Raw genomic sequence first — 12,562 nt, forward strand, 5'->3', positions numbered from 1 at the left:
GAAGATGGGGTGAGGTATTTGTCAAAGTTGGGACCAGGAATGAGGTCGCTGTGTCCTAATGGCTACATTGTCAAACATTCTAAACACACTATACATTTATATATTCTATACTATTCTAAAGGAAGCACAAATAGGACAGTTTCTGTAGAATAGACGCATATTAATGGGGGTTTTTTTCTCGGGGAATCCGACTTTTCTTTCCTACCAAAACTTACCAAGTCATTCAAAGACGTAGGTTACTAATATGGCTTGTATAAACAAACCAACAGAGATAAACTTGATGACGAGATTGCTACGTCTTAGGAAGGAAGACATGCAATTCTCTACATAGAGATGAACATGGTGATACTATACAAAACGCATAAAACATTTACGATATAAATAATCAATTACTTTTACTGGTAGGAAATAGCTGTGATACGATTATTGATCGACACACAAGGTTAAGTAATCCCTATACACAGTCGTTACGGGGGTTGTGTTGTGTTGACATCAATGTTTCCAGGACTGATGCAATATACGTTGAAAAATCTTACAGTGGACGCTGTATAGAAATGCTCGTACTATTGAGTACTTTCATGTGGCATTGTACATCAGTTAAGTTTTTGTACATCTTACGTTCATTTGGTATCCAAAGTCAATTAGGCAATGCAAAATTTGAAAGCAAAAGAAAGGAAAGTACTGCGAGAAAAATCACAGACCTACGGTCATGCCCGGTAGCTCCAAGTCGAACTCATGACACAAAGGTGAAGGGAGGGTTAGTGATAGAATATTGCTATACTACCGCAGCCTTCAGCTCAGAGAAATGGCGTCTAGTATGCTCTTTTTGCATATTTTTGGCTACCTTTATTCAATGTTTAGCTGTATTCATCTAGAAACTAGATTATTTGTAATGCATGCATTCATTTAATTGTAAATGAATTTGGGTTTTTGTGTCCTTGTTATATTTCTAATATTTGTTTTAGCATCACGTATAGATATACAGTAGTTAATGCTATCATTTGAAAGTTTTTCTTCCTTTTCAATAAACGTTTCATGTAATTGTATGTGGGTCAAGTCCCATAACTGCTATATATGGTAAAAAAAAGTCGAAGGTAATTGACCCAGGGTCTCGTGGACATCATTGATAACATGGATTAGCCAATAAGACTGGTTCCCGACCTCAGTTACCTCCCTTGCGCAAGCTACACACAGAAGAGCGCGGCCTGACGGAGAGTAGAGAACTAAGGGAAGGGAACCAGTCGCAGAATAAATCTATGGTTTTGGAAGTATTCTATTATATATTATGTTTATAACATTTCTTACCAATTGATTAAATCAATCATTAATACTACTTTTCATCTGATAATGGTGACGATAAACATTGTACTGGCTACATGTCTAATTCACCATTAGGAAGTATAAATCAAAGGACTCGGGTTACCAGCCTCTAGAAATGACAAAGATGGACATCTTACCCCAAGAGTACAATGTTAGATTTTCTCGATATTATTTTGTGCACTTTCATCATGACACGAGTACTTTGGTATTGTTTAAACATACTTATTGAAGCTGACACACACAAAATTCATTTTTGTTTTCTTTGTAGGTTTAATTTTTGACACCTAAAAGATAATTGCCTGTCATGCCAATGAGGTTGCATTTGTCAAGTTTGCAAACGCTATATATTATGGAAAGATTCTTACAGTATAGTATGTGTTTTAAATTAAATGGCATATGGCGTTTATCAAAATAAAATATTTTGCGTGAAGAGAGGTTGGAGTTAAGCTTACTATTAGTTATTAGGGTTATTTCCCCTAGCAAAATTCAACACTGACCATGTACATCATATGATAACTCTGAGTCGTCCTTTTACAAAAAAACATTTTATTTGAAACAAAAACAAAACGTATACAAATTGTGTTCTTTACACTTGGTGTAAACATTAAGACAACTTAACGGTAGGTTATGTTGTTGACATGCCTGTAGCTGTCGATATCGTCAATAACTTCTCAGGTATTTCATAGATAAATAATTATATAATAAAACAATAAATATATAGATCAATATATCATAACTCAGTGTATACATGTAGCTGTATTTTCACAGCATGAACAAACCTAAGAAAACATAAACATTTCAGCCAAACAACTGTTAAACCAACTGATTTTCGCGCGGCGACTGAATGTCGCATTTTTCTCAACAATGACATTTTCACGACAATTTATTTTCGCGATCCAGACCCTTATTATTCTACTTTGCTTTTACTTGAAATAATTTTTCAATTATTTATTTTCGCGATCCAGACCCTTATGACTCTAATTTACTTGTGTTTGAAACAATATTACGAGGATTTATTTTCGCGATCTAAACCTTATTATTCTATTTTGCTTGTCGAAACAATTTTTCGATTGTTCATTTTCGCAATCTAGACCTTTTGATTCAGATTTATATTGTTTTAAATAATTTTTCGATGATTTATTTTCTCGATTTAGACCCTTATGATTCTACTTTACTTGTGTTTGAAACTATTTTTCAATGATTTATTTTCGCAATCTAGACCTTTTGATTTTACTTGTGTTTGAAACAATTTTTTCGATGATTTATTTTCGCAATCCAGACACGTTTAATTCTACTTTACATGTGTTTAAAACATTTCGTGGTAAATTATTTTCGTGATTTCCAATCGCCTGCAGAATACGTGAAAATAAATAGCACACGAAGACAAGTTGGTTTACAGTAACTCTCCGTCGGTATATTATTATAGTGAATAAGACTGTCAGGCTGATGGAGGGAATCCGACTTCACCTTTCGGTAGTACAATGCAATCTGGAAAGTATCTGTATAGTATTGGAAGACCTCTTATTTCAGAAAAGAACATCGATCACTACCGATGAGGAAATGTGTCTTCATGTGCATGTTCTATCGACCATACGAAATACCTATAAAAGGCATGGACGAAAACAATACATTACCAATTTTACTATAAGCTAAGTCCAGGTTCATCAGCATTCTTAATTAAGAAATCCCGAAACTTCTTCAAAGGAAAGCATTACAGAAGTCAAACCAAAGTTAAGGGGCTTTCGTAATCTTTTGTAAAGCTTTCCTATGAAGAATTCAAAGTTAAATAATTTCTTAAAGTTAAGAAATATAGGTGAAACTGGGCCCTATAGAGTCGTTTTGGACGAACATGTCACAGTTCGTAATGGTCTAAACTCTGTGAGCCTCGTTTTGAATGACACATGCTTATCTTCTTTAAATATAGAACTATCATGACCTCGTCAAGAGAACTGTCTCACTGCAATGACTTTTGCTTGCTTCACCATGTGGGAATCGACTACAGCCTCGTCTTGAGGGCACATTGTGGTTGAACATTTTCAGCTTCAGTTGGAATGGTACTTGCAAAGCTTCGCAATATGAGTAACGGCCACGGTTTCGTCTTGAAGGGTAGGTCCTAGCCCCGTTTTGATTGGACGTGTATCAGTCTCGATTTGGCCGACACTTTTTAGACTCACTTTGGATGTGACTGTCACAGCCTCATTATGGATAGAACTGCATAAAGAAACACTTCTGATTCCCATAGAAAACACACAAGCGAGCTAGTAGTGCAATAATAGAAAATTATAAGACAATTCATGTATATTGGAAGACGTTTTCAGAACTTATAATGACAACTGTAAATGTTTTCGGCTTGTACCAGAAAGAGAAGTCAGCATATTGAAAGACTGATTTGTACATGATACCATTTCGATGTATCCCATCGCCAGACAAGTACGTATATACATCTATATGAATAGGTTGTCGTCACGTATTCAATTCGACGACAGATCAAACAAGAACATATCACCATTTTGCATTTTAACAAGAAACTATTTCGGCGTAGGCGCCAGAAATATTGGTGCATTTAAATGAAATATATGTAGTTCCAGTTCTGTGTTTCTCTCTAGCGGACATAAACTTATCAACAATGTCTGCATATTGGCTCGCGATAGAATGCCGCTACATCATATGATGACTGTTGGGTTTGCAGTCCCCGTGTCGCTTTCCAAGAGTTCGTCAAGGCCCGGGATCACGCGGACCATTTCTTCCTTTCGTGAGTTCCTTTGGAGATAGAGCGACACATGAATGACAGCCGAAAGCATGGCACACAGGAAGGCTGTGCCGGCGAAATAGAACGACCATCCGTACGTGTAGCTAAACGAGCCCTCCTCTTTATCTTTTTCCTTCATTCGATGACCAACCTCGTCATTTATCACAGAGATGTATAGGATCAGGCCCACTGCTAGGCTTAGGCCTGTGAAAATAAACATATACAAAATCAAAGCCAACTGCTAGGCTTAGGCCTGTGAAAATAAACATATACAAAATCAGGCCCACTGCTAGGCTTAGGCCTGTGAAAATAAACATATACAAAATCAAGGCCAACTGCTAGGCTTAGACCTTTAAGAAATAAACACATGCGGAATCAAGGCCAGTGCTACAGACATGTAAAAATTAATATATGAAGAATCAGGGCCAATGTAAGGCTTAGACCTGTAAAAATGAATTAGTACAGAATCAGGGCCAATTTCTAAGTTTAGACTTGTAAAAATAAATATATACAGAATCAGGGCCAACTGCTAGGCTTAGGCCTGTGAAAATAACCATATACAAAAAAGGGCCAACTGCTAGGCTCAGACCTGTGAAAATAAACATATACAAAATCAGAGCCAACTGCTAGGCTTAGACCTTTAAAAATAAACACCTGTGGAATCAAGGCCAGTGCTACGTTAAGACATGTAAACATTAATATATGAAGAATTAGGGCCAATGTAAGGCTTAGACCTGTAAAAATGAATTATTACAGAATCAGGGCCAATTTCTAAGTTTAGACTTGTACAAATAAATATATACAGAATCAGGGCCAACTGCCAGGCTAAGGCCTATCAAGTTGTTAGCAGGGCCACTACAATGGCAGAAATCTAAAAGAAGATAATGGTAGATATTAATTTGTGAAGGTTCTAGGCCTATATTAAATTTCGGTTATCATGCTCTATTTGCAAATGTAAAATAATTAATATTGAAATACTGATACTTGTTAAATGTCTTATTAAAAAAATCACAGACCATGGATTCGAGGCTTGCAAGACCTAGTATGAAACCTTAGCTTTACCTTATTGAATGCCAGGATGCATAGTCAACGTAACGGATACATTTGCTAACAGACATGTAACTAAAAATATAGTCAACTGCCATTCCAAGTTTCCTAATTCTGTCACGCGAGCCTGTCTCGTGGAGAACGACGGTACCAAAATACATTTTAGCAATGCAGACATCTTTTTGTAATATCTTCTCGTGAATAATTCATGTATGCAAGCACATGTTGCACTATTTCATTAACGTTGCACACACAAACACGAGACATCTCCGAAAGCTCAAGGACATATGCCACACTTTATTTCAATTAGGGGCTAAACTAGTCCATGAAACCAACACGGCACGGGAACCCGTTTCTTTATTCGCCCCTATTTACTGACAAACAAATCCAAGACATCGTCAGAATCTACTGTATTATACCATACGTTGGCATCAGGAATATTCAATCGAAATCTCTAACCATGGAATTAATTATATTTCCTCTCACTTTAACACAATTACGACAAAACAAAAGAGTAAAAAGTTAATTAGAAGTTCGTGCTTTCAGATTTTAATTGAATTACATTAACCGATATTAGTAACACAGCTTATAAACCGTTACTCTGCGAATTAGAACGAATACAGGCGGACCCGTAGGTTTGATAAAGGTACCGGCTTTTGCGAAACTCGCCAAATAATTTAAATAGATAAACATGCCGTACATTTAACGTGCCAGAGAAAACACAACAATACCAGCATCTAACTATTTCAAATGTCATAAATGAGGGATGCTGTTAAGAGATCTGACGATCGATCGCTGCGGAATCATGACGCTTTATAGATCAAGATAAATGCTGTAATGGACGATTTTGTTTCCTGTGACGAGAAAGCGCCATGACCTATGCTTCCTCGGCTCACACTTCTGACAACGTAATGTATAGCATGTCACTGATCTATTAGTTTTCTTATGAAAGACCTGGCAGGGATAACAGTATTATTTTAAGTTAAACTCTAAAACGACTATCAATTTTATATAAACGTAGACGGAGATTTCAGAAACAATTGTTGGCTTTGCAGTTTTTTTGCATGTTAGAATCCCTTTTTTTGGTATATGATCAATAAAAAGATAGTAAGTGACACGACGTTAACCTAATTTGTTAATTATTTTCACACCATTAAAGAGACACATACTGGGTGATTTTGATGCACTGAGTAATTAGATAAGCTATTATCAATGTGCAAAAATAATTCCATTTACGTGTGTTTTCAACAATATTTACTACAGATGCTTTTGGGTCTTGATTAAATGCCAAATAATATTACATAAATCCAAGCGTTTTGAAAGACAAGATCTTTTGAATGTTTGTAAGAATCAACCAAAAGCCAAAGTCATCAGAGTGTGTTTTCTCACATGGCTAGCCATGTAAGATAGAGTTGTCCCATGAAAGACAGCTATGTAAGATAAATCTATCTTACATAGCTGTGACGTCACAATTGCCGAACAATCAGATGACGTCATATCAGCCAAAGTTGACGTCATTTTTCTTCTATTTCGATTGATTTGCCGGATTTATTTACCATTTCATTCGTTTAATTTGCATTTCAAACCGTTTTACCTAAGATTTCTTGTTTATATTTATTAATATAAACCAAACTTTGATGAGCTCTTTCGAATGGCGCTCTTATTTTTAAAATCGATCAATTATTTAAGAAGTTAAGATTTTGTCATAAAATGGCTGCCTCACCTTTCGTGCATCTAACTCGACAAGCAATGTGAGAAAATAACTCTTTCATATGTAAATTATGTAGGATAGAACTATTCCACCCTCGGGTAAAGAATTTTGGGTAAGAAACCTCGGCAAGCCTCGGTTCTAACCCAAAATTCTGTACCCTCGGGTGGAATAGTTCTATCCTACATATGTACATATGAAAGAGTCATATATTCCTCTATGAAGTATCTGTCATCAGAACCTATATTCACACTCTTTTAAAAATAGTCTGTTTCTTTGTTATGCTTTCGAAGACTCACATATATGGTGTGTCTTCTTGTGATAGTGGAATTCTTGTCTACTTTGGTACTTTATAGTGCACTTCATTGAAACATTCTGCAGAAGACACCAAGCAGGGCTACCAAACCAAGGACTGGGTATATTCGTGTCTTACATCCTTGTACTAGAGGAACTCTCACCCTTTTTATTGTGCTATCTCACCGAATCATGTCGTCAAAGACACCAAACAAGTACACCACACTCGGACACATTATACGGACAACTGCTTAACCAGTCGTCTCTCTTAGGACAGAGAAATACGACGCTATTTCAATAAGGAAAGAAGAGATATGTGCCCTAGACCAAATCATTATAGAATACTACACGACTAATGGAAGAATAGCATTGTTAGCGTCCACCGTCGTCCTATACAATGGCTGTGTACGCCTGCTGGAGCATGCTAAGTGCCAATATAAAGATCTGTTCATATATATGAAATGTAAAACTGCTAATAAACCTTAGCCATCAGGGAAATCGGCATTACAAATTCAGCCTAGTCGGTTCAGTTAAGGACAGTGGAACTAGTCCCTATGGTGCCTTGGCACATGTCTGGCATATATATGTCCTTGTAATGACGGGTTGCCATGACGACTCTCAAACTAAGGACACGGCCAGTAATGATGGACGTTATCAGACTAGCTGTACATGTTAGGTAAGTAAAACAGATTTGAAATAATAAAAAAAAGGAATGAGTTCCATACAGTTCCATACAGAACATGTAAATAGGTCTGCGATCTTGGCATTAATACCGGGGAATTGGAATTCTTTATTCTTCATGTGTATTGATCTTCTTCGCGAGGCAATGTCTTCTGATACATTTTATTTTATCCAAATGCAAAAATAAATTTGTAAAATGTAGATACCAATCTAGCACAACATGGTCTTAGAAGCCATTATCATTTATAAATTTTATAATAATACAGTTTGCAATTATTTCTAGATCATGAACAATAAAATCGTAAAAAATTCCGACAATCGGGAGATATTAGAGTAATTATATAAAGTCTTGAGCTTCCATGTCTAGGGGGGTTCCTTTCAGATAACGTTCCATAATGAGTTTTGCTTTGTTGATATGATGTAACATTACTTCAATTAGTCCCCGAATATTTCCACAGCACAAATAGAAGCAGTAACTACAATCTGATAATCTCTCTGCTAGACACATCATATTCTCCACACCAGCAATTTACTGCACACAGAATACACGATCGACATCACACTATAATGGATAATACCTCTACTGCAACGCGAACCAATTCCTGCCTAAATGCACACACTCCTATCATTAACTAAGCTATACATATTATTGTAAGTCGTTTTAATTGATTTGTTGCACTCTGTTATTCAAAAGCGTATATGAATGAAGAAGTACACCAAATGTGAGTCGATGAAGCACCTTATATGGTCATATTAAGTAGTCTGCTTCCAGCATTTTTGGCTCAGATAATGCAGCCTATTTCAAGAGCGTCTTTGTGAAGCGCCGCTCAAAGAAATATGAAACAGTATTCTAATTGACTCTTTATACTATGTTTTTAAATTCAATGCGTTTGCTACAAGATTCGTTATAATAAATGTATTTTAGTTTTCAAACGAAAACATTATTTATAATGAAAATACTATATGTAATAGTTTTGATACGAAGACGATCCGCAATAAAAACTATCGTATGTGGGGAAGATTATGTAGACGACAAAGAAAATTATCATGCATACGATAAAGGAGATGGTTGTGTAGACGATGGAGGAAATTATTATGTAGACAGTCGAGATGAACGTGTAGATGACAGATGAGATGTTTATGTAGAGGACAGAGGAGATGATTATGTAGACTACAGGGAAGATGATTATGTAGACGACAGCGGAAATTATTATCCAGAGCTCGACAACGTAGATGATTACGTAGACGACATTTGACGATCACCTTACCCGCTAGTATATAGATGACAGCAGAGATGAGCGTCTTGATGTCCTGCCGGAGGTTGCCTAACACACTAAGAACCGCTGCGACGGTGAGGAGTATGAGGGAGAGCACTGGTATCATGGCCGCCACTCTGTTGGATTCTAAAAACCAAACAATAAATCTAAGACGCACATACAACAGATTGACGCAAAAGAAGACGTACGTTAAAAAAACTTACTATCGATTTCTTAACGAATCAAATTCAATTTAATTCTTTCTAAGGATTCGCGTGAGTGTAGCTTGTGTTTTGGTATTTATCTAAAATAATGTGACTCGAATTAATATTGTAAATTAACTTTTCTTAGGTAAGGGATCCATAAAATATCAAGCATTTCATGTTTATCTTTTCTTTTAAGTGAATAGGCTATTCACAAAAAAACGGTATCTATGTTGTTTTTTTTTGTTTTTTTTTTTAATTTTAAATACATTGGAGCATAAAAACGTTACCATGGTGACTCACACGGCAACCCTCTGAACTTCTATAAATAGACGCAAAAACACTCTTAATAACCTTTTATGGTAGAATATATGTGTAACCATGTCTTTATAATTAAATTATTCGGTGTTTTAGGTCTATTTTTATCTTCATTCATCGTAATTTCTGCTTTGTTAACAAGTTACTTTTATCACGCAATACGATGTAAATTTTGCCGTTTTTCAACAACAAAGGGTGGCTTCCTTATGAGGTTTTGCTGATCGTCACAGCGACGAGGCACCGCGAGTGCTAATTGAAATGGCGGAGATCCCAAGGGGAACGACACCACGACGAGAATATGTACGTGTTCAAGTATTTAGGTCACATTTGTTTATAACCAATGAATTAACGAGGAAATATGAACTCCGTAATTGCTGTTAATATAGATTGTAAGGATTGAGGTCCCAAGTGTAAATATTCAACTGGTGTCATAGTAACGCAAAAAACTCACTTATGAGTACATCTAATATAGAGAGAGGTCACCCGAAACCAATCCAATCGGAATCCCTTCATTCTGGACGTAGAGGATGAATATTTATCGACACTTTTAAGAAGTTTTACAATCAATCTGACGCCGGTCGTTTTATTAGATTGCCATATGTAATTGTTTCACAGCTCTTCAGGGACTTTCTTAATCTTCTTAATGGTCTTCAGCGGAGGAAATGTCAATCAAGCGTGAATGAACATGGATCAAGTTTATAAGTACATTAACAATAAAGGGGTTTTGTTAATAAGTCGTTTCGTAAGGGCGACTTTTTATAGTATAATGTAATCGTTATCCCGTATGGCGCATGGACGGAAATTAAAAAAAAATCTACAGCTTCTCCATAACTACATTTTATGTTTCTCCATAACCATGTCTTCAATCTGAAGTGACTACCGTATGTAATAATTACAGATACCTCCGAATGATGCGCTCCTTCCATTTGCTATTTTAACTAAAACTTGTTTGTGGCAGGGGAATATATTGACACTAAACTGATTTGTGCCATTTTGTTGTTTTCGAAGCGGTACAAAAATCCCCAAAAAAACACTTATCTGTGAAGAAGTCTACAATATTAAAGCTACAACAATACATAAAAACAACAACACAACAACAAACAAAAATAAATAAAAAGTTGATATTCAATGATTCTCTTTGAATGATGTTTGCTTGGTCTTATTTGCTGCTGACAAATCTAGCAACACAACCCATTCCTGATATCTACAGAGTTACATTGAATTGTATATATATATATATAAATTTCACATAAAGAACCTTACAGATGACAATACAATTTAAAAATAATGCATTTGAGATTTAGAAAATAAAACGAATATACCATTTTTATAAAATCGTTGGAATACAACATGGTAGAGAGAGACAATGACAATTGCTGTCTTCGACAAGGGGATATTTCATAAACGGTTCTTGCTTATTTCAAATCTCAGATGATCCGTTTTTAACTTGCATTGTCAGCTTTAACCAATAACTTACTTATGATGGCGAACGATGTGTCTTGTCCTTCGACACGATCTGGGTCTTCAACAATGTTTTCCACCGTTAAACAACTGGCACCCGTGCTATCTGAAACAGAGATTTCAAAGTTAACGTTAGTCGATTTTTATAAGAAATTGTTATTTTATTCTGAGAGGGTCAATCTACATTGCTACACATTCCTATCAATCATCAATTATGAACATTTTTTGAAGTCACTATGATGATAAATCAAGCGACTTACAATTTTCATCACCAAATTTCTTATGTAACAGAATCATTAATGTAGAAAGTTTAATAGAGTTATTTGATAAAATTCAATATTTTAAATAACGAAACTGTCTGGCGAACACCAAATTATTTATAACGAAACTGTCTGGCGAACACCAAATTATTTATTGTTTTTTTTAGATAGACAGGAAAAATGTGTGCAAAATAAGAGGCCATTTTTTTTCTTAGCAACCATAGACAATAATATATCTACTTTCTAATATTTAATTTCAACCCTGTACAATATGGTATTATCAATACTTGTGAAAATAGCACATAAAACATATTTGTCACCCTGAATTGTAATCAACGTCATATTAAATTCGATTTATACACGTAACATATTGGATTTATCTTGATTCTGAAATAAGATACCTTTTAATAATCCAAAGTTGTATGATGAGGCAGAACCATGCATACATTCTCAAACCATTTAGTTTTTGTTACATTTCCTAATGCAAAACAATACCGAATTTTTAATAACATATAAGATATTCTGTTTTTTTTTATGTCTAATTTTGCATAACGATTACCAGCCGGTCTAGTTGTTCTCTTTTCCAGTTTTGATTTCTTCCATACGTGACAATATGAGCTTGACGTAAACTATTTAGAGCGTCTCTTTGGTAGTCGTTGCAGACCTTGTAAGCTATCTAACTGGTAATGGTTGAGGCTTCTCTCACTATGACTAACCATTTTATATTTTTAACTAAACAAGTCATCATCCATTCCAACCGTGATGCAATCCTAATAGGTAAGTGTTTGTCTATAATAAAGCAAGCCTTTAGCGAAATAGATATTCAATGGTAGGGCAGTATAATGACATTTACGCTGAACCCGCCATGACAGTAATTCAATGGCCGCCGTTGTTCTTCGTTTTCCTCCCGTTCTGGTAACGACAGGACCCTAAATAATTGACGACATCAACAGAGATGTGTGAGCAAGTGGCGACACATGGTGGTGACTTGTCACAACGTCAATGTTCCGTGATAAGGGAGGTGCGATGCCATTATCTTGAATGTATTGGTTTCCATGTGCAAAGAAGACCAGTTGGTGACCGTGAGAAGGTCGGAAAGTGCATAAAATGTTAAGAAATAATATTCCATATTTAGTTTGTAGGAGGAATGGATGTCGGACTGTCATCATATCGATTTTAAGTTTCCCCAGATTTCTCCAGTGTGACCAGATTTTCCAGCCTTAGAATGCTTTGTATCTGATCCAGTATTTCATGTTTATTATGAC

General features: G+C 35.7%; 1 protein-coding gene across 1 annotated transcript in view; it reads right to left on the reverse strand.

The window, feature by feature from the left end:
- Nucleotides 1–1,855: 1,855 nt before the first annotated feature.
- LOC138323553 (voltage-dependent calcium channel gamma-5 subunit-like) overlaps nt 1,856–12,562 on the reverse strand; it is a 48,684-nt gene continuing 37,977 nt past the window's right edge. Inside the window, exons 2-4 of the mRNA XM_069268233.1 lie at nt 11,054–11,143; nt 9,068–9,202; nt 1,856–4,273 (exon numbers count right to left, since the gene is read on the reverse strand). Of these exons, the coding sequence (XP_069124334.1) occupies nt 3,984–4,273; nt 9,068–9,202; nt 11,054–11,143 (515 nt within the window). The 3' untranslated portion in view covers nt 1,856–3,983. The remainder of the gene's footprint in view (nt 4,274–9,067; nt 9,203–11,053; nt 11,144–12,562) is intronic.

Source organism: Argopecten irradians, chromosome 5 (assembly GCF_041381155.1).
Source record: "Argopecten irradians isolate NY chromosome 5, Ai_NY, whole genome shotgun sequence".
Taxonomy (NCBI): domain Eukaryota; kingdom Metazoa; phylum Mollusca; class Bivalvia; order Pectinida; family Pectinidae; genus Argopecten; species Argopecten irradians.